The 23,236-nt window shown below is 55.0% G+C and overlaps 1 protein-coding gene across 1 annotated transcript in view; it reads right to left on the reverse strand.

Moving 5' to 3' along the window:
• Nucleotides 1–16,587, reverse strand: part of ZNF385C (zinc finger protein 385C) — a 41,631-nt gene extending 25,044 nt beyond the window's left edge. Inside the window, exons 1-2 of the mRNA XM_052657985.1 lie at nucleotides 16,489–16,587; nucleotides 8,592–8,843 (exon numbers count right to left, since the gene is read on the reverse strand). Coding sequence (XP_052513945.1) covers nucleotides 8,592–8,843; nucleotides 16,489–16,522 — 286 coding nt within the window. The 5' untranslated portion in view covers nucleotides 16,523–16,587. The remainder of the gene's footprint in view (nucleotides 1–8,591; nucleotides 8,844–16,488) is intronic.
• Nucleotides 16,588–23,236: the final 6,649 nt, after the last annotated feature.

The following is a 23,236-nucleotide window of genomic DNA, read 5'->3' on the forward strand; positions in this document are numbered from 1 at the left end:
GGGATCCGCAGCCGGGACCCAGGACTCACTGGATGCTGCCTCAAGAGGGTGACTGTTGCTCTGATCAAACTGGAACAAACCAGACTGAGTGATGGAGAAAAGACCACCCAGAGGGGTCCAACCGAGACTGGGGCTGGGGAGCAGAGCAGGTGTCTCATGAAATAACATCACCCTGCCTACCACCCAAGGGAGCGAGAATCTGGGGAAACTCCGTCCTGCTGTTTTGCCATCACTGGGAAAGAATCACACGAAAGAGCACAGGGGCACACACCCTGAGGCCCACAGGCATCCACACAGAGAGTGACAGGGACAGATGCCAAGGAACACACTCGCACACGTCTTCCCATGGTGAGACGGCCTACGCACACTGATGTGTGCACACATGGAGGTCGTACCCACAGCAGACAGACAGGCCTGCTGGCCAAGGGGTGGGCACAGAGGCCACGCACAAGCATGCACGTACACACAGACGGCCATGAGCAACAAAGACACACTCAGATCATACACACCCAGAGGGACAGACACACGAGGACACACAGACCCCTACAGACGCACATACAGACAACACAAACAGCAGACATGCAGCGGCACACGCCATCACAAAGTGAGGTGTGTGTTCAGGAAGAGTCACGTGCAGAAACACACGCACCCCTTACAAAACTAGATGCATCTGACGTACGCAAGTTCAGGCAGCCAAACCCAGAGTCCCCTCCCACCCCTACCTCGAGTCACAGGGGCAGGGGATGGGGACCCCCGAGTCATGCGCACATACATGCACACATACACACCCCTCAAGTAGTAAAGTTGTCATTACTATCACAAATAAAACCAAAACACTGTGAAGAAGGGGAGCCCAAGAGGGAGAGAGAGCTGAATGCAGGGAATGAGAGGTTGAACCAAGGTCCCCACTTCCTGCTAGGATTAGGATTCTTCCCCTCATTCTCCAGCACCCCCATCCCACTTCTGGGCTGGCCAGCACAATGGAGACATCGATGTTCCAGGTGTTCCAGGCTCCTACCCTTGCCGTGTCGGAAGAAGACCCTAGAGCCCGAGCAGGGGAACCAGCCCTCGCCCCTGTAGCAGGGGATCTCCCAAATACTTCAAAGGTAATGGTTGTTTCCCTTGGAAACGACCAAGAAACCCCTTGTATGGGGAGGTGAGCCAGGAGACCACAAACAAAGTATGTGGGAGGGGCACTGATGTTGACCTCAGCATGCTGGGGGGCCTCAGTGGATGCTGCCCCCCATCTGCCTGGCTCGCTCTCTGTCTCTCTCTCTCTGCTGCATTCACAATCCCCTCTTAGTCCCCTCCTCGCCTGCTCCTCCAGGCAGCCTCTAGAGGCATGGAAAGTATGATTTGATACAAGGAACCTCTGTAGCAGGCTCCCGGATGACACACACCTGCCCCAAGGTGCAGCTGCCTTATTCCTGCAGGCCAGACCTCCAGACCCCCAACCATTCCTGCCGCCCCACCCCACCTTTGCTCCCAGCTGGAGTGGGGGCTCCCTCTGTCCATACTTGTACCTGGGAAAGGTACCAAGAGCCAGCTGGTTACTGCAGCCTCTAAACAGACAACTTTGTTTAGAGGCCAACAACAGGAGGGAAAGAATAGGGCAGGGGAGAGGGGAGAGGCCCACCCTTGGCTAGAAGCCCCCTCCCCATCCCCCAGCTCAAGCGTCCTCAGCACTCACCGAAGAGCATTCTCTGCCTTTGGAGGCACCGCTGAGCTCTGAGTGAGGAGCAAATGAAACCCAGCCAGAGTGACAGAGGGAAGGGGTGGGGGATGCGAGGGACAGGGGAGGGCGAGAGGGAGGGACTCTTGCTTCTGCTGGAGAGCCGTGGTTTCGGGCGCAGGATGAAGCTGCCTGTTCCCTGGTGTCCCCACATCACAACCACTGATGGAAAGAATGGGGCTCGCTCTTCCCCACAGGTATGGGGACAGAGGGAGGGTATCAGGGGGCCTAGTGTCTCTCATACCGAAGAAGAGTTTACCCCAGGCCCCAGGAAAAGAGGTGCTGCCAGCCCCTTCTCTGCCTGCCAGGTAGCTCTTCCTGCTGAACTCAGCTGCTGCTGCAGGAGCCCCTGTTCTTCTCTCCAGCCTTACTCATCCTCTGCCCCCATTATCTTTTATTTACCTCCTTATTGGCTCAGATGGTAAAGAATCTGCCTGCAAAGTAGGAGACCCAGGTTCAGTCCATGGGTCGGGAAGATCCCCTGGAAGAGGGCATGGCAATCCACTCCAGTATTCTTGCCAGGAGAATCTCATAGAAGAGCCCGGCGGGCTACAGTCCACGGGGTCAGGTCGCAAAGAGTCGGATACAACTGAGCAACTAAGCACAGCAGGCTACAGGGAACGTGAAGTACAGAGTGTCCCAGAGTATTGGCCATGGTGATGTGGGAAGGGAGCCCAGGTGGCTTACAGTTCAGGACCTGGAGACTGCTGGCCAGATCTGCTACCTGGCAATGCCAGGAAGAGGGGGAGGGGCACGTTTATCTGATCTCCTAGAAGGTCTGTCACCCCGAGCTTACCCATACCCTTCCCTCCCCACTCATCTTTTCTCTCCTCATTTTGCTCCCTCCTCCCCTCCTCTTCCTGAAACCTGCCGGTTCCCAATTCACCTGGGCACCTGGTGCCGGGAGGGTGGGGTGGAATGCGGCAGGGGAGACAGCCAAAAGCCACACAGCTGGATCCAGCCTCGCATTCCAAGCCCCGGGTCCCAGCGCTAGCCCCCACCCCCTCAGCATCCTGTCTCCACCAGACAATAACCCATAATCTCTGGAGCAGCCAGTTCTCCAGCTGCAAAGAAGATCTGGGGAGGGGCTGGTGGCAGCAGCCCCTGAAAACAGGTTTGTTAGGAAAAGGCTCTGGGGGGAGGGCTTGCGGGTATGCTCAGAGGAAGGAAACTCAAGCCCAGAGCTAATTAACCCACCTAGAGACACAGACAGAAACTTTGTCTTCTGTGGGGCCAGGGATCTGAGCTAAGCCCCCTAATTCTCCACCCAGACAGCCTTGCCTTTCCTGGTGGTCCCTAGGGGGAGGTGCTGATGGTCAGGTTCACACCTTTGGCAGGGGGTGGGGAGGCTGTCCAGGGTCAGTGAGGGCACTTACATCACCTAGCATTAAGGAGAGCACCAGCAGGAGGCACTGCTGGTTAGACTGCAAGAACTTCTCACTGGCCTTGGGGGTGCTGTGTGCGTGCTTAGTCGTGTCCAGCTCTTTGAGACCCTATGGACCATAGCCTGCCAGGCTCCTCTGTCCATGGAATTTTCCAGGCAAGAATACTGGAATGGGTTGCCATTCCCTCCTCCAGGGGATCTTCCTGACCCAGGGACCGAACCCACATCTCTTGCATCTTCTGCTTTGGCAGGTGAGTTCTTTTCCACTGAACCACCTGGAAGGCCTTGGGGGAGCCAAGGGGAGACGTGCATGCAGAGGCCTCAGGATGAGTTGGGAGGGGCCACTGAGGAGGAACTGGCAACCAAGGGAGATGCTGAAGCCGTGGGGGGACAGGCTGGAGGGCTTTGGGGACCTCCTGATGGGACTGAAATTAATCCATCTGCAGGGAGTGGGGGGTGAATAGCTCATCAAACCAGTGACTCAGGCATGACCCAAGCTCAAGGTCTTTGATCTCTGGGGCTCAGAATGCAGCCAGAGGTTTCTGCAGGCAAAGACTAGGAGAGGAGATGGAGGGACTGATTACAACAGGAGCCAGGTCTGAGGGCACGGGGCCGGGAACAGCCTCCACCTGCCTCTCTGATGCCTTCTCATTCCCAAAGGCACAGGGACGTCTGATTCAACTGCAGCCATCTTTGCCCTGAAATCCAACACAGTCTGCCTCCATCTCTGCTTTCCTGTCCTCCTTAGGGTCTACCCTTCACTCCCCTTAAGCCAGAGCTTAAGACATTTCTGAAATGCCCTTTTCTCCCCTCTGGTGTCATGTTGCAATGATGGGGGGCAGCGGATGGGATGGGCCAGCTGGGTCAGTCCTGCCAAGAGACGGCGGGGGCGGGGGGAGGGAACCAACTGGATTTAGGAGGCTCCCCTCCCTGTCCCTAGCTAGCCTAGGCAGAGCGGGAGATGGCTGGCATCTCCCCATTTTTCAGTTGAGGACACCAAGGCATGGGCCCTGCATGCTTGATCAGCCTGTCCTGGGGGCCTGTACACCTGCTCTGGGTCATCCCCCCTCCCCATTCCTGAAGCACTAAGGCTCTGTCTCTCTTAACAGTCACAAGGTGGGGAGGGCACAAGAGATGGATTTAGAGTCAGAGATGCTGGGATTTGAACCTGGCTGTGTGGCCTTAGGTCTGTTGCTTACCCTCTCTGAGCTCTAATATAGTTCAGTTTCTAACATGAGGGCTGAATGCCAGTCATCCACACTCTGGGATGTCTGGGTAAGAAAGGAATGCTGTGCTGCACTGCACATGGAAGTGCTTTGCAAACAGTTCATCTCCTAAGCACATGCTCAGCTTGGTGCTGGGTGTACATCACAGCTCTCGGTCCCCCCAGATCGAGGTCCAGGTGTCTGTCCCCTAAGCCTGTCCCCACATCCGCACTAGAGGTTGGAGGTGGAGGGTTGAGCCAGCAAACCTTTTATCTCTGTGGATGTTCAATAACTACCTACAGTCGTTTAGGGGCATGTGTGTGTATGTGTTTGTGTGTGTCTGTGATGGTCAGTAGGGTCATTGACTTCAGCCATATTGGAGCCAGGGTTCCTGGTGCCCACCCCTCTCACAGGAGGAGGGGCAGGGCGGCTGAAAGATGGCTCAAGATGAACTCCTGAAGGATGAAAGGGCCTGCTGTGTGGGAGATCAATGGGGAGGAAGGCAAGTAGGGGAATGACCTGGAGTAGGGGCTGGGGGGAAGGGTGGGGTTCCTGCTGTCTTCCCAGCCAGTGCCCCTTCCTGGGTGCTCCAGGCTCAGTCCGGGTAGAAGCTGGGTAAGGCTGAGTAAGGAGGGCTCTGACCCAGGCGTTGGGGATGAAGCTCAGAGAGAGAACGGCCCCCCACGTCTCCCTCCCATAGAAGCCTCGGGGACAGGATCCTCCAGACACGATCCCGCCTCACTGCCCGTGACGGCCTGCCACTGAGCAAGGCTCCAGTCCCATAGACCCCTAATCAGAGTGACAGCTCCAGGAGGCCTTCTAGAACGGGAGCCTCCAAGGGGCCTGACTGGGCCGTCCCACCCCCACCCCCTCAGCACCCTCCCAGGGAACGGGCGGGGTGGCCCTCCTGGCTGCCACAGGCCTGAGATCTCAGGCGTCCAAGGACAGAGCAGTGTGTTAAGGGCTCCTCACACTTCACCTCAAGCCCCCTCCCAGTAGGTGTGACTCTGCCTGCTTCTAGTCCATGCTAAGTTGCTTCAGTTGTGGCCGACTCTTTGTGATGCTATGAACCATAACTCACCCGGCTCCTCTATCCATGGGATCCTCCAGGCAAGATTACTGGAGTTGGTTGCCATGCCCTCCTCCAGGGGAATCTTCCTGACCCGGGGATCGAACCCACATCTCTTAAGTCTCACGCATTGGCAGGCAGGTTCTTTACCAGTAGCGCCACCTGGGAAGTCCCAGCCCCAGTCAGCTGTGGCCTCAGGTCTCTCTGCTCTGGCCCAGTCCCTTCCTCAGGTCTCTCTGCTCTGGCAGAGAGAACCCCCTGGCCCACCCTCTTCCTTTTCATGAAGGCCTGGGAAAGACCTTCAGCAGGATGGAGGTCCCTACGCCCCACCCCCGGGGGAAGTTGCTAGCATCGCTTGCTGTGGGCTGCCTCTCCCACCCCCAGCTCTCAGGAGGCCAAGGAGACAGGAGAGTCCATGGGAGAGGTGGGTGGATGCTGGGGGGTCATGGCCTGAAGTAGGTTCGAAGATAACCAGGTTAATGGAGCACCGGTTCCCCACTGGAGCCCCGGGATTCCAGAGTTCCCAGAAACCTGCGGGTTCTGGCTTCATCCCTGCTCTAGTCACAGCCATCACCACCCTCCCGCCATGCTCCCACAGTGATGCTCGCCCCTTTTAGCATGGTGGTGGGAAGGTCTGCCACGTGGACTGAGGGGCCAGCACTGCTCAGCGCAGAATCCTGGCATCCCGCCTTGGGCCAGCACAGGGCCCAAGGGCTCAGGGATGCACAGACAGGTGACTTACCAGGTCCTGTTTAGCAATCTGGAGGGGAGTACCAGGCCTCAGTCCTCCTGGTGACTCCACACCTGGCCCGTACTAGGGCTGTGAGAAAAGGGAAGCTGAGTGAAGGGGGACTCCCTCCCTCTGGGCAGCCTGTCTGGGCCACCGGTTTCTAGGTGCTGTGGTCCTTTCTCTCACACCCCACATGCTCCCTCCACCCTGGGATACTGGGAGAGGAAGGAGAACCACTGCCCAGGAGGAGGGCCTGCAGAGCCCGAGTTAGAGGGGAGCAGGGGTGGGACAGAGTCCTCTGGCCACAGGAATGGCCTTCCCCAGCCACCCCTACCCTCCAGCCCCACTTCCTCTGAGAGCTTCCTTTCTGATCATGGAACTGCCCATCATTGCATCCTCTAGGCTAGGGCCGTCTTGGCACGTCCTGTTTCCTTGGCCCCACATCTCATCAGTCACCAAGTCCTGCAGAAAAGACTCCAGAATGTGTTTCCTTCATCCCACCCCCTTCCTTCTCACGTACCCCAGTTGTTGTGAGTTGTTGCAAGTGTGTGCCTGCTCAGTCATGTCCAACTCTTTGCGACCCCATGGATTGTAGCCCTCCAGGCTCCTCTGTCCATGGGGATTCTCCAGGCAAGAATTCTGGAGTGTGTGAACAGTGAAGTCGCTCAGTTGTGTCCAACTCTTTGCGACCCCACAGACTGTTGTGTAGCCATTCCCTTCTCCAGGGATCGAATCCAGGTCTCCCACATAGCAGGTGGATTCTTTACCATCTGAGCCACCAGGGAAGCCCCTGATTGGCAATACTGCCTTATATACTTGAAAGTTGTTCAGAAAGTAGATCGTAACTGTTATCAGTGCACACACACAAAATCATAATTGTGTGAGGGGTGGCAATATGAACTAACATTATGGTAATCATTTTATAATATATATATGTATCAAATCATCACACTGTACACCTTAAACTTACTGACATTTGTTATATGTCAGTAATATCTCAATAAAGATCAATGAAGAGAAATACAACAAGGACTTACTGTACAATACAGGGAACTACACTCAATATTTTGTTACTTTCCCAATAATCCATAGGGGAAAAGAATATATATATATAAAAAACTGAGTGTGCTGTATACCTGAAACTAACATAACACTGCAAATCAACTATACTTCAATAAAAAAATACTAATAAAGGAAAAAATATGAATACCTCAGACAGCAGCTAAGCATTTGATGAATTAATGAATGACTTTGAACGCACGCATACAGTCGAATATGCTCTTATTCAGAGTCACGTCCTGAGGTCCAGCCCCGATGGGGGAATGCTCAGATGGGAGAAACAGTCCCAGCCACTAGAGCATTCCCAGCTCTGCTCCTGCAGTGTCCTCTGTCTGAGACATCCCTCCTCCCCTCACCCCTATTCCAAAGCTCAGTGCAGCCCCCTCCTTCAAGAAGCCTTTTGTGGTACCCCCAGGTAGAATCACCCTTTCTCCTTTGTTCCCGTGGGGGCATGTCCCACGTGCCACCCACAGCACTCATCTGGTCTTTTCCTATCTCAGCCTGAAAGATTTCAGTCATAGTGGGAGCAAGAGGTGGCGGTGGGGGCGGGTATAGAACTGGGACTTCGTCTCCAGGCCCCAGCACAGTACTGGGAACACAGGTTGCCCCATGAACACGCACTCGGACAGCAGGCAGCCCTCAAAAGCACCCTGGGCTGCTGGGTGTGTGTGCAGGGCACGCTTCTTGCGGCTGCCTCCAGGAACCAGGCAGAAGTTCCAGCCCTTCCCGCCTCCCATGCTGGGCCTGCTTCTGAACCTGCTTCCCCTGCCGCCAGCAGCCGACTGCTGCCCATCTCTCCCATGACTCCCATGCGCCTGTCAGCTGGAATCATCCTGACAAATCCATTCACCCACTTTGCCCAGAAATCTGCCTCGTAGCCAGTGGCCCTCTTTCAGCCAAACCTCTGCAGCGGCACCCCAGCCAGGGAGAGGCCGAAATCCTGGCCGGGAGTCCGGCAGCCAGAGGGAGGGGGCCTTCCCTGCCCCCCGCACTCCCTCACCCCCATTCTCCTGACCACTTTTCAGCCCTAAGCTGGCGTGTTGTGTACCTCACTGACCTTGGCCTGCAGAGACCAGAGCAGAAAACCAGGACACTCTGGTGAGTCCCTTAACTGGAAAACAACCTTCCAGGGGGCTCCAGGCTGGAGAAATGCTACTTAGGGGACGTGGTCCTAAAAGATCCCCCAGGAAGAGCCCCAGATCCAGGGGAGGCCTCAGACCCCAGGCCCTGAGAGACCCCAGAGAGAGCTGTCCGATGCAAAACAAAACTGGATGGTCTTTGAGAAGCCTGAGACCCTAAGATCCCACTGAGGGTCCCTCAGATCAAAGGACTCCACAAAGAAAGACCAGAGACCCAGAGCCCCTCACAGGGACCCAGAACCAAGTCTGGAGGCAGCGCCCCTCCTGACTGACCTGGCCCGGGGGTTGTCTTTTCAAGGCTGAGCTGCCGCAGGCGCCTCTGGTGGGCCCGCCCCCCACAGTGCACCTGGGCCTGGGCCGCTGAGTTCAGCTGGATGTTACACACGTCACAGAGGGTGTACGAGGGCCGTTTTCTTTCCCGCTTGGGCTTAGGTGCTTCTGGGGGCCGAGGGGGGCACTCAGCAGCTTCAGATACGGGGGGCTCCTTCTCACCCACGGGAGATGGGCTCAGTGGCCGCTTCATACCTGGGCAGAGAGGGAGGCAGATAAACAAAGGTGAGTGCGGTAAACACACAAAAGGAGTGAGAGGGCTTCGGAACCCAGAGATGACTGTGCCCTTTGTCCCAGCTGGACCTCCCGGGGGCCTTCCTTCTGAAAGCCCCAGCCCAAGAATGGCCAAAGGGAGCAAGATGGGGGCTATTTCAGACAAAGCAGCAGTGAAATGCAGGAATATCTGGAAGAGTATCAGAAATGGCTTCACACTGGGACATCCCTGATGATCGAGTGGCTAAGATTCCTCACTCTCAATGTGGGGGGCCTGGGTTCAATCCTGTTCAAAGAACTAGATCCCTCATGCTGCAACTAAGACCTGTTGTAGTCAGATAAATAATCTAAAAAAATATATTTTTTTAAGGTTTAAAACAAAAGAGATGGCCATACACTGGGAGCCTGGCGCTTAGGGACTCAGAGTAAAGCACTCAGAGGGAGACTGGGCCTCAGAGAATTGAGGGAGAGGCAGCAGGGAAGCTGATAGAGTCACATTTGAGGGACCCTGGAGCCCTCTCAGCCCCTGCCAGAGCCCAGACGCAGACAATCCTGGGACAGGCAGGCCTGTGGTACCTGCTGGAGACGCAGAAGCTGCTGGGCCAGAGGAGGGACTACAGAAACCCAGCCTCCCAGTGCCCAGCGCCAGTGACACTCACACACAGTGACACAGTGACAGCATGTGAAGCCATCCCCACCCCTCGCCACGTGGCTCCCAATACCCCCTGCTGTGCTGGCCACTCGGGCTATGGCAACAGTTGGTGTTTTCAGTGGAAATCTGGGCTCTGCTGCCTGGGTTGCGGAACACAGCACACACACACACACACACACACGCACGCACACACACACACGCACACACACGCACACACACACACACCCCTGGGCCCTGCAGAGCATGCACACCACCCCTCCAGGCCCCTCCTCTTCTCCTTTCTGACTCCCTTCTCTGAATCTTTCCCACCAGACTTTGCCTCTAATGGGCTCTGTTCTGCCCCATGACCTTCCTCAGACTGAACTGGGTTGATTTTCACTTCCTTCCAGAATCTGTGTGCACGTTTCCTGCCTCTGCTTTAGCTGGGGGCTTCCTGAGGGCAGGGCCTGTGTCTCCCCCACGAGGACAGAGGATTCCTAAGGTCAGGAACTGTGTCTTTCCCCCAGACTGGGGCTGACCCCTGGCTTGGGCCTGAGTGAGGATGACTGAGCCCATTTCTCTTATATGGGCAGAATTGTGCCCAATGACCCCGTCCTCTCTCCCCACAAATTTCATGACTTGAAGTCCTAACTCCTGGTACCTCAGAATGTGATTGAATTTGGAGAGAGGACCTTTAAAGAGGTAATCAAGTTCAGATGAGGTCATCAGGGTGGTCCCTAATTCAATATGACTGGTGCTCTTCTAAGAAGAGGAAATTTCAAAAGTTCCCTGGTGGTCCAGTGGTTAGGACTCCGCACTCTCGCGGCCAAGGGCATGGGTTCGATACTTGATCGGGGAACTAAGATTCCATGAGCTTCGTGGGGCAGCCAAAAAAAAGGAAATTTGGACACAGCTATAGAGAGACGACCATGGGAAGACCCAGAAAAAAGATGGCAGTCTGCAAGCAAAGGAACAAGGCCTCAGAAGAAGCCAACCCTACACCTTGAACCCAAACCTCTATCCTCCAGAACTGGGAGAAAATAAATAGTTGGTGTTCAAGCCACTCAGTCTGTGGTTCTTTGTTATGGCAGCCTGAGCAGACTAATGTGCTGCTGTGTTAAGTTGCTAAGTTGTGTCCAACTCTTTGTAACCCCATGAACCATAGCCCACCAGGCTCCTCTGTCCATGGGATGCTCCAGGTGAGAATACTGGAGTGGGTTACCATGCCCTCCTCCAGGGCATCTTCCCCACCCAGGGACTGAACCTGTGTCTCTTACATCTCCTGCATTGGCAGGAGGGTTCTTTACAACTAGCACCACCTGGGAAGCCCTGAGCAAACTAGTACACCGTCTTAAAAGGCATTTCCTGTGTCTTTAGATTTGTGTTCATTTTGCAAATTAGACCCAATGAAGACAAGTGATGGCTGTAACATTCCCATAAGGCCACACGCCTAGTGGTGGAGCCCACATCCGAACAAAGCAAATTCATTTCTCAAGTTCACAGCCAAGAACCTTGCCTGTTGTCCCTGAACCCCACCCCCTGCTCTCAGTAAACTGCTTGTCACTTCTCTGGGCATGTGCCCACAAAATCGGCCGTCATTACGCGTGTGGGGAGTGTGAGTGAATGGACCAGAGTGGCACAGCAATTAAGAGCAATTAATGACTCCTACCTGGTTTCAAACCTCAGCTTGTCACTTCCTGGCTGTGTGACTGGAGCCTCAGTCCTCTCATTTGTATATCTGTAAAATGGGGTGATGAGCAGTTCCCAAGTCACACACATTGTGAGGATTAGACGAGCTGCTCTCTGTAAAATACCCCTCAGGGTCCTATAAACATCGGTTTTTTAAATCTGGGATGTGTCTGTGTTTTGCAGCTTGTGAGTGCAGTCCCTTCGTCTGTCACCCTATGTGTCTACCACGGTGTACCTGGGTCACTGTGAATGTCTCGGTTACCTTGTTGTCTGTTGGGGCGAATCTGTGTCACTCTGTATGCATGTCACAGTGTAGCTGAGTCCTGGTGCGGGTGTCATTGTGCCCAGCTCATGGAATGAGGCTGTCACTGAACATCTGTCCCCACCTCAAAGTCGTATGTTGAAATCCTAATCTCCAGCAGTTCAGAATATGAAGTGCAACCTTATTTGGAAATAAGGTCGTTGCAAATGCTATTAGCTAGGTTAAGATGGAGTTAGGGTGGGCCCCTAACCCCATATGACTGGTGTTCTTATAAAAGGAGGAACTGTGGACACAGTCATGCCCAGAGTTCCCAAGTGGCACAAGTAGGAAAGAACCCGTCTGCCAGTGCAGGAGACAAAGAGGCACGGGTTCAATCCGTGGGTCGGGAAGATCCCCTGGAGGAGGATATGACAACCCAAACCAAGCAAGTATTCTTGCCTAGAGAAGCCCGTGGACAGAGGAGCCTGGTGATCTACAGTCCATGGGGTCGCAAAGAGTCGGCCACGACCGAGCACAGCACCTCACATGGACACGGGAGGATACCATGTGAAAACCAAGGCGGTGGGGGGGAGCTGCTTCTACAGGCGGGTCTGGTTGGACTGCAGTACCAGAGACAGCCTCCAGATAGCGCAGCTAGCGTCGAGCGGGAAGATAAGAGGTAGAACTCCGACCCAGGAGGGTAGACTCCACTCCTCCACACTTCTGAGGCAACTAGGTTGCCCCTCTGAGCCATAACAAACTCCTGGACATCATGTCTGGAGTCCAGGGGACAGCTCTGCCCACAGAGGGCACACGGGAAAGTCACTCCATCACCTTGTAAGATTCTACATCCTCTCACCTCTAGATGGAAGTCATCACAGCGATTCTCCTGCCTTTACAAGTCTTCCCCTGCTCTCTCAGAAGGAAAGCGGACCAGGAAAAAAGCACCAGGTACAAGTATGGGGATGGGGGTGGTCCAATCAGCCAGGGGGAAGAGTCTTCAGGAGAGTGAGATTTTCTGGCCTTGCCCAGGAGAGCAGGCTGCCCCAGCAGCAGGGGGACAGTGGTATTTTGAAATCTCAGAGCAGTTTATGACAGGCAGGCCCAGGACATGGTCCAAGAGAGCAGGCAAATATCTGCCACGGGGCTGATTAAACCCCCATGATATACAGCCTCTGGGCTCACAGGGCCCGCCTGGATTCTGGGGCTCATTGTGTACCCACCAGCCAGGTTGCTGGGCCTGCTGCAGCCTGCCCTGCCTAACACAGGCTTCCCAGCTGTCCTCTTGGGAGCTCCACCACTCCAGCTCAGCCACGGCTCCTAGCCAGAAATGCGGAGGGGTGGGCAGTTTTTATCGCACACACATGTTGGTCTAACCCCTGCTGTGAGCATTAAGAGGTCAGCACACCCTGTGCTGGCTTCTATTCAGAACCAGCATGACTCACCCTCACTGGACCCACATTTGGACAGGACACGCTCTCTTTAACAGAAGAGGAAGTTGAGTCCCAGAGCAGGGGAGAGGACTTGCTTCAAAGTACATAGACAGACAGTGTAAGAGCTGCTTCTGGGGGACTTCCTTGGTGGTCCAGCGGCTAAGACTCTGAACTCCCAGTGCAGGGGGCCTGGGTTTGATTCCTGGGTAGGGAAGATCCCCTGAAGAAGGAAATGGCAACCCATTACAGTACTCTTGCCTGGAAAATTCCATGGACGGAGGAGCCTAGTAGGCTACAGTCCATGGGGCTGCAAAGAGTCAGTCAGACACGATTGAGCGACTTCACTTTCTTTCTCACTGTAAAGCCTGTTATGCCCTGGTTTGAACTTCTGGGTGGGGAGGGGGACTACGAATGCAAAAAAAGGGCTCCTGATGAGGCTCAGGGCTGCCCAGCCCTTACTGTCCCAGATGCCAGGCAGGGAGATGCCAACCCCCTGGGCAGGGAGCGGGGAGGCCAGAGCCAGAGAGACTAGGAAGAGAGGGTATGAAGACGGGGGAGAATTGGACTTAATTCAGGAAAAGACCTGGTGAAAGCAGAGAAAAAGAGCATAGGTGTGCCCAGGAGTCTGTAATTTACACAGGAAGAGGATAAATTTCCCTCTGTTCTCACCTTCCTGCAGCAGGGGGCGGGGGTGGGGGTGGGGGGGGTGTTGGACCAGGGAGGGAGCCACCCAGTTGAAGGCAGGCTCATGCCAGCACAGGAGAATTGATGGAGACCAAGGTGGCTGTCTTCCCAGTGGCGCTAGTGGTAAAGAACCTGCCTGCCAGGTTCAATCCCTGGGTCAGGAAGATCCCCTGGAGAAGGGAATGGCTACCCACGCCAGTATTCTTGCCTGGACCCTGGAGGGCTATGGCCCATTGGGTCTCAAAGAGTCAGACACGACTTAGCACACACACGAGGTTGCTGTCTATATGTCTGTCCTCGCGGAGGTAGAGGGGCCTTGGGGGAAGGGAGCACTCAGATATGGCTCCAGAGCCCGTTTCCACCCCTTCTTGCTGAGTGTCAGTGGACTTCGGGGCCCCAGGTGTCAGTGGCATCCTTGGAAACTGCACTACCCAAAGATGGCTAGAGAGAAATTCTTCGGAGGCCGTGAGTGCAGAGCGGGAAGTGGTTGCATCCTGGGGAAGGGGGTTCTTGGGGAAGACCTGTCTTTGCAAAGGGTTAACAGAAGAGGAGGGTTCCAGGCCTGTCCCCAGCCTTTGGCAGGGCATGAAGGGCTCCCTCACCTAATCCTTAATGAGCCCAATTACACTTTGGTATTTTCCCCCAGGTCTGCCAATATCTACCCTTCGCCTCCCCAAGCCAGGTCCCCAGCGCTGCCTCTGAGAAGGGAGCCTGGCTGGCTGGCCAAAGTCGGGCCAGCCCTGCCCCTCTGGGCTTCAGTTCCCTGTCTTTAAGGAGAGCGGATTGGGCTGGGCTAATCTCTTAGGTCCCTTGCAGGTGGTGCTGTAGTGGCCACAGGGAGCAGCTGCCTCTAAGGTTGGGGTGGAGGGGGGACGCCAAGCTGTATTTGTCTGTTTCAGCGGCCAGAGGAAGGTGGGGTGGGGACAGAGAAAGAACTGCCCTGTGGCGAGTGCCCATTGCCTTCCAGGCACTGGACAGACATCACCTCTGTTAACCCTCAGAGCAACCAAGCAACCCTGTGAGGCTCTACAGATGAGGAAACTGAGGCTCACAATCGAAACGACAGGCCTTATCCTATGATGCAGGGGGAAGGGGTGCACAGCCTGGCAGCCCCCATCCCATCACTCACAGGGTCACAGGCAGGAGTATGAGGTCGTGTCTGGAAGAAGAGAGGCCTCATCTGTTCTTGTCCTGTGGAATGTGAGCCCTCCTGGGCCTGGCTGCCCCCTACAGGCCCCCAAGGAGCCACCACCAAGCACTCTGCTCTCCCAAGGCTGACACCTTGCAGGGTGTTCATTGTGCAGCCCCCACAGAGCGGCACCCCCAGGGGATGGCCCAGAGAGCTGGGGTCACCCACGGTCATACCCAAGACTCCCCAAAGGAGTCAGAGACTCCCACCTAGAGGAGTGGGATGGTCCGACTGGGGGCAGCCATGCCCACCCCCAGCTCACACATCCCCACTTTGCCAGGCAGGAGGCCCTGAGGCTGGGCTGCTGTGGGTGGGGGTGGGAGGGATCCACTGGACAAACCAAGGCAGTCATGTCTGTTGTCCCATCCGAAGTGATGAGAGATGAAGCCTGTCACCTTTCCCTGGGGACGGCTGGGTGCTGGGGTTTTCAGGAGTGAGCTGGCTAAGTGGTGCTGAAAGTCAACACTCTGGCTCCAAGGAAGCAAGAGAGAGGGCATGAGAGGTGACAAGAGCAATGGTCCAGAGGTGAGATCACCATCCCCCCAGGCTATCCTCACCCCCTATTGGCTGGGAGTCCCAGAGGGCCTCCTTCCTCTGAACACCCTAGAGATAAGGGCTGCCTCTCCTGGACACTGATTCTCCCCTGAACCTCTGGCCACCCTCCGGAAGGAAGTCTTTCTTGTTATCTCAGCTGCATCCCTCCTCGAAGGGCCCACAGTGGTAACGCAGAGCAGCTGCCTCTAAGGTGGGGGAGGGGGGATTAGCCTCAGTGTCCCCTCTTCTGACCTCTGCTTCCAGGCAAGGCCTAGGAACCTGCTTTGTACAGGAGAGCCCCCGGCCCACACCAAGGCCCCTGCCCAGGACCCTGGCACAGTCCAGCCCCATCCACTGCTTGCTGTCCCGGCCCAAGTCCCCGAAAGCCTGAACACTAGCTCCCCCAAACCAGGCTCCGCATCGTGACGGCCCCAGGGTCAGCACTTCCAAGATGGGGCTGAGAGAATGAGTCAGAGAGAGAGGGAGAGAGAGAGACAGCCAGAGGGAGGAGGGCTGAGAGGTCCTGGGACTGTTTGAGATTTGTCGGGCGGGGGTGGGGGTGGGTGGGGAGGGGCGGGGTGAGGCAGAATCCTGCCTCCCACAAAGGCCAGGAGGGCCAGCCTCTACCTCTGACCCTGACAGAAGAGGAGGCATTCTGCTTGAAGGAGGAGGGGCAGGCAAGGCGGCCTCCAATGACTGTGAATAATGGAGATGGGGGTGACGGAGTGGGGGGGATGAGTGTACTCTCTGCACCCACCCACCCCCAAAAGACAATAGGTCTCCCATCCCCCACCCCTTCCTTTCTGTTCTATCTCAGGGGCTGATGGGGTGGGAGTTGATTTTTGGAGTCTCTAAAGAACTTAGACAAAAAAGGTAGGTTCTGTGGTCGATCCCCCTGTCTGCGGAGAATTGTCCCTTCTCGGGATGAGTCTCGCTGTCCCTGGCCTATGGTCGCTAGCCTCCCTTCCCCTACTTCCTGGGAGCTAAAAGTTCTGGCCATCACCCTTGTCCCCCCTCTCGGCCTCGGTTTCCGGTTAAGCCGTGATTCTTGTCGCCCACCTTCCCAAAACACAAGGCAGGGTAGGGTCCTCGCTGCTGCCACCAGCCCTACGGAGCCACCTACACCCCCACCCCGCGCGGGCCCCCTTGGGCGCTCAGTCCCAGCGGCGCGTCGGTCCGGGATGGGGAGCCGGGAGTGCGGTCCCACGGCCCGCGCCCGCGCCTACCTGAAGGGCGCTTCCGACCCGAGCGGGGCCGCATCCAGTCGTCCGCGGCCGCCCGGGGCGGTCGGGATTCTCGGCGGCTCCCGGCTCCTGGCTCCCGGAGGTGCGCGGCGGATGAGTCCCGGGCCCGCGCGTCTCGGGGCAGCCGCCGCGTCCCCGGAGCCCGCCCCTGGGCGGCCCACGGGGAGCAGGTGCCAGGAGCCGCGCCGCCCGGAGCGGAGCGCAGAAGAGCGGGTCGGGAAAGTGGCCTGGCGCTGGGGCTCCCCGGGCAGCAGACAGGGGAGACGCAGGGGCTCTTCTGGCGGCAGGGCTGGACCCATCGGTGAGTAGCCTCCCTACCCTTGGCTGGCCAGTCCTGAGTGCCCCTCACCTTCCAAAGGGTCCCAGAGTTGGGGGGAGGGGACCCCGCACTGGCCACCCCGCACTGGCCTGCTGTGACCTTCCCTGCCTGTGCATGCTAAGTCGCTTCTTTGCCACCCTATGGACTGTAACCCACCAGGCTCTTCTGTCCATGGAATGTTCCAGGCAAGAATACTGGAGTGGGTTGCCATGCCCTCCAGGGGGCTCTTTCTGACCCAGGGATCAAACCGGTGTCTCCTGCTTTGGCAAGCGTGTTCTTTACCACTAGCACCACCTGGGAACCCTTCCCTACCCTTTTGTAAACCAGCCCCTCTGTGGGGGAAGCTCAGGGAGAATAAGGAAGCTGACATTCATGGAGTACCTCCTGAGTGCCAAGAGGGATGGCACTCAATCCTCGTAACAGCTTGCCCCAGACTGGTTTGATCCCCATTTTACAGACCAGGAGATGAAAGATTGGGGATGTTTAGTAACTGGCTCAAAGTCACACATGAAGTCAGGAGCAAATGGGAGACTTCAGGTTGTCCGCAGGTCAGGGGATTAAATCAGTGGGCCTGTTGGGGAAACATCATTGGTGTATGTGGCTGGGGATCATTTCTGATTCTTCCCAGGGAATCAGTGCACTGGCTCTGGCCCACACTGGGGCATGAGACAGGAAAATGAAGCCAAGCAGAGGAGGGCAGGAGGCAGGGGCTGATGGCATAACCTCCTAACAGAACCTGCCATCATTCCATTACTGGAGAGTCTCAAAGAAAGGCGATAGGAATGGCTCTTGTATTAAAGAATATGGACCAGTGCCCTTCTTCCCACCTCACGCTCCAGCCAGCCTTCGTGTGAAACAGGCCTTCCAGAGAGGAGGTCTCACCATGGGGAGCCCTGGTGATGTCTCACTTGCTAGCTCCTGGCACTGCTTCCTGGTTCTCACGTCTACCAACTCACTCCTGTCTTGAGGTCTCTGCTGTTCCCTCCGCCTGGAACTCTCCCCTGATCTTCACAAGGCCTTTTCCTTGCCACTCAGGCCTCAACTCCACTATCACCTCCCCAGGACCCCCTTTCCCCAGCCCGGTTATTATTATCTTTATCCCAGGCCCTGGTTATTTTCCCTTTAAGCACATCTCCCAAGATGCAATGCTTTTGCCTAGACACTTACCTATCTCCCCCGTGGGGAAAGGGCTTTTATTTTCCAGGTATTGGAAGCACCAGCGCTAAGCTCTATAAATGCTCTATAAAGAGTTGTGGAATGAATGCATGAACTCATTCCCACTCCAAGAGTCAAGCCACATTAAAGTGTCCACTTTGAATGGGCAAATTGTATGGTATGTGACATATCTCAGTGAAGGGGTTACTCAAAAACCAGTAAGTGCAGACTGCAGCTGACAGTCACATGGCAGCACCTGGCAAGCACACCCCCAACACAGCCACCCTCTAACTTGATCCGACCACGTCTCCTCTGTCATGGTCCACATCCTATGTCTGTCCATAACAAACTGCATGCAGTTGGTCAGACCTGGGAGGGATCTTAGAGGTCATCTTGTCCCTTTTGTAACTTGTCCCTGATGAGTTAGCCTCTGGCCTTTGCTTGAACGTGCTGAGGACGGGGCACTCACTGCTTCTCGAGATGGCCCGTCCCATTGATGGAGGGTCTCAAGGACAGAAAGCCCATCAGTATGGGAGCTGAGAGTTGCTTTCCTGTAATGCCTGAGCACGGGTTCTAGATCTGCTCCCTGGTGGTTCAGTGAAAGTCGCTCAGTCATGTCCGACTCTTTGCGACCCCATGGACTATACAGTCCATGGAATTCTCCAGGCCAGAATACTGGAGCGGGTAGTTGTACCCTTCTCCAGGGGATCTTCCCAACTCAGGGATCGAACCCAGGTCTCCCACATTACAGGTGGATTCTTAACCTGCTGAGCCACCAGGGAAGCCCAGATCTGCTCCCTGGTAATGCAGAAAAAGCCCTCCCCACCTTCCACAGCCAGCTGAACATGGCTGTCAGCCTCTTCTTCAGGGATCTCTCTGCTCAGTGAAAGAAACCCATTTCCCTCAGCTGTTCTTCCCCTGACATGGCCACCTCCTCCAGGAAGCCCCTCCTACATGCTCCTAGGGCATCTTGTATGGGACCCTAACACTGCACTTATCATGCTGTAACTGTCCCCAGACCCTGCCCAGGCTACACCACTGTGCTGACGGGGCTAGTTCTGGGCCTTTGTTCATTTCCTTCTGCTCAGTACCCTGCATGGTGACCAAGGGACTTGAACCACTCAACTCAATAAAAACTTGTCTCCAGAGGTTTTATGATCCCACTCATATCCCTCTTAAGCATATTTAGGCTTTCAATGACCTCGTTAAGACAGAGCCAGGGAGGGAATCACCTCCCCCGACCCTCTATCCTGTCCTCTATTAATGCTGCCCACTGTTAACTTTTCTGCACTTCTGAGTCAGCTCTATAGAGAGCCAAGGCTTCATGAAACCTCCCTCATTTATTTTCATGTCATTGCTGGCGAGCTCAGCCTCCCCATCTAGTCACCCAGAGAACGATCTCTAGCACTGTGAGCACCGGACCTTGTATTTAGGCTTGCTGGCTCTCCTGTTCTGCCTGGCCTGTTGAAATCATTCAACAGGAGCACAGGTGCCAGCTGAGTGCCATCACAAAGACGTGGCTTCACCTAGATACACCAGGATAACACACCCCCAAACTCCGACCCTGCACACACACACACAACACAGCTCCTAGCTGTGAGCCTTCTGTTTTCAAGCCCCTTCCCACATCTTTATTGATCCATTTTCTCCTCCCAAATAGCCCTGAAAAGTCAGCATTCCTCTCCCCACTTTAAAGATAACAAAAGGGGGGTTCCCTAGCAGTCTAGTGGTAAAGAATCCGCCTGCCAATGCAGGAAACACGGGTTCGATCCCTGGTCCGGGAAGATCCCACATGCTGAGGAGCAACTAAGTCCATGTGCCAAAGCTACTGAGGCCCGCCCACTTAGAGTCTGTGCTCCGTAAGCAATAAGAAGGCCATGCATTGCAACGAAGAGTAGCCCCTGCTTGTCACAACTAGAGAAAAACCCTCGTGCACAGGAACGAAGATCCAGCATAGCCAAAAATAAATAAACAGTTTTTTTTTTTAAGATAAGGAAAGGGAGGTTCTGAGAGGTTAGTTTACCTGCCCCAGGTCACACAGCCAGAAAGGGGTGAAATTGAACCCCATCTGGTTGACTCTAAACACTAGGCCTTCTTTCCTCTATCTCATAGTGCCTTATCCCAATACACCCAGACTTTTTTCCTATAAATGTGGGATGAGGAGGAAGACAACACGGAAACCCTTTTCCTAGTCCTGACAGCTGGGGTTGCTCGGATGCTGGTGCTCCCTTTCCCACCTAGCATCTTCCAAGGAGGGGTTCCATCCCCTAGTTATCACCTTCCCCCGATAATGCCATCAGAAAATAATTCTCAGTCTAAATAAAGCCACTGTGTCTCTAACTGGCCGACTCAGTTCTCCCTGCTGCTCAGTCTCAACCCATTATCTCCTCTTCCTCCGTATTTTTAAAAAATATGTATTATTTGGCTGCTTGGTGGGGCGGGGTGGCATATGGAATCTTTGATCTTCGTTGTGGCATGTGGGAACTTTTAGTTGTGGCATACGGGATCTAGTTCCCTGACCAGGGATCGAACCCCAGCCCCTGCACTGGGAGTGCAGGGTCTTAGCCACTGGACCACCAGGGAAGTCCCTCCGTTTCCTCTGTTTTGTCTGTGATGAATCCCCAGCCCTAGAACAGTGCCAGCATATCAAAGATAACCAACACATATTGCTGGATTTAAGGAATGAACCAACCCTCACTGTGGGCACAGAAAACGGATCGGGTTCCTTGCTCTGGCTGTGTGGGCCGAGGCAAGTTACTTTCCCTCTCTGAGCTTCAGTTTCCTTATTTGTAAAACAGGACAATTAACACATCCTAACATGGCAGAGGGTGATGAGAGATCATCCCTGCGGCGTGCTTGACATAATTTGTGCCCAGTTAATAACACAGGCGTCATTAATGCAGCGTTATGGTCCTCGCTTTAGAGACAGGGCACTGGGGCTCAGAGAGGTGACAGGGCTTACATAACCCACATTACCAGCTTGGAAGTGACCCATACAGAATGGGAGCCGGGTGTGTCTGGCCTTAAGCTTGTGCCCTTTCCCCTGTGCCATGGGGCCTTCCCTAAGCACTCAGTAAATATAATTCCTATCACAAATGTGTGAGATGGTTATATTAATTGTTCCTTCTAATAACACCAAGGACCCCACTTAGAAAGTCTACAACAGAGGGGCTCAGGAGAGGAGCCAAAGACCCTTACCTAGTCAGCAGCTCGTGTTCTGCTCACTGCCCCACCTGGGGTTGGAAGTACAGACTCATTCTGGGGCCCTGAGTTTCAGGAAGTTGGGAGAAGCCTCAACCTCAGGTGGGCTTGCCTCCTCCATCCCAGGTCCTCTCCACTCCCACTGAAAGGGCAGAATCGCTAAAGCTGAGAGCCCTCCCCCCACAGGGCCAGCCTTTTGCCTCCTAAAATAGCCCGAAGCCACCATGTGCCCAGGGCGGCTCCCCACTGCTTGCAAATCCCCCTGAAATTAAATCCCCATCCTGCCCCCAAGCAGGACAGCACCACCTCCTGCCGCCCGCTGGGCTCTATGGCTGGCCGGGCTCCCCCCAGTGGAAACCGGGACAGTCGTCCTTCACGGTGACCGAGACATAAATCCCCAAATAATGAGACAGGCGCTGGGAACACAGAACCAGACACGGTGCTAATTGGTTTACTTCTGGGCAGGCGTGATGCGGGACAACAGCAACAGGCCTTGGTTGCCCAGCAGGGAAGATGGGGTGGGGGGGGTGTGATGACCTCCCAGGTCCCTGATTTTCTGAGATCTCTGGCCTTGCATCCAGATCCACCAGCAGCCCCTCCTAGAACAGTAACTTAGATGTAAAAGTGAAAGATTGGGATCCCTTGGTCCAGGTCTTGAAGTAGGGAGACCCAAGCATCCTTACCACAATCTAGAAATACCTCTTTCCACTAAAAACAAAACGTAAAACTGAAAGGCTCGGCCCCCCTCAACATGCGTGAGGGTGGCGGTGGGGAGGCGGGGTGGGCCCCGTGCAGTCTCCCCGCCCCTCCTGCATGACTAGTAATAGATTCTTGGATGAGCATGAGGTCCTTAGTTTGCAGTAATCATGATGAGATTATCACATTAACCTTTAAAAGTCTTTGCTCAAAAAGAAGCAGCAGCAGCTGACACCCTCGACTCCCCCGCCTTTGCCACCATCACCCTCTCCTGGACCATGGCCAGATGAGCTCCAGATATGGGCCCCATGGAGGCTCCACTGCACCGGCCTAGAGGCAGGGGGATGGACACCATGACCTTTTCAGGCCTGGGCTGCTTCTGAATTGTGGTGACATGGAAGAGTGAGGAGCTGGGGGTAAAGGGTATGTGTGTGTCTGTGAGAGTAATTTGGGGAGGGGGGCCTCATGAAAACTAGAGTAACTTGTAATCAGGCAAACAAGCACTTACATATCACTCTGCCACTTACTGACCTGTGACTGGGAACATGGCCATTTTCCCCACATCTCAGTTTCCTGATCTATGAAATGGGGCTAACACTAACTAATAATAACTCGTCTAACCCAAGGCTGACAGCTGAGAAGATTAAATAAGATAACAAATAGAAAACACCTTGCAGGCTGTAAAGAGCCATTATAATGTGAGGGGATGACATTGTTAGTTAAAGCAGGAGGGACAGTGGTAAGACTGCAGAAAGAACTTCCCCCAGCTATGCAATGGAAACTAACTGGGCGAAAAGAGAGGAAAGACAAATGGGCCTGGGTGGAACCCCTGAAACCTCACAAATAATCTCCTCTCCCAACACATAGTGCCCGTCTGCATATCCAGACTAGACCCCTCCCCTCCTGCCCATCATCCTGCCACTCAAGACTGCCAGCCTGTCCCGTCTTCCCTAGTCCAGAGTTATATCCGACTTGTGTTTGTTGCCAGCGCAACGGAAATTATTTCAACCTCCTCACCCAGCTGGGCAAAGCTGCCTGGGTCATGTAGGAGAGGCTGGAGCGGGAGGAGAGGAGGCTGGGGACTAGGGTGTCCACAGCAGGGGTGGCCCCCTCCCCAGAATATTCATTGCAACAGCAGCAGGCTAGAAGGCAGTCAGCTTACTGCGGGGACTTGCTCATACTGCCCCATGGAAGAGAAGGAATGGCTGAGGGCCCAGGGGTCCTCACTAGGATCTAGGCTACCCTCCTTCCTACTTAAAGAGCTGCATTCAGAAGAGGCCAGGAGAGGCCCTGACTACCAGCCAGGATCAACCCTAAGGAAATTTAGATCTTTGAGTTTCCCCAACCCACCCTTCATTT

The sequence above is a fragment of the Budorcas taxicolor genome, chromosome 19 (assembly GCF_023091745.1).
Source record: "Budorcas taxicolor isolate Tak-1 chromosome 19, Takin1.1, whole genome shotgun sequence".
NCBI classification, from domain to species: Eukaryota; Metazoa; Chordata; class Mammalia; order Artiodactyla; family Bovidae; genus Budorcas; species Budorcas taxicolor.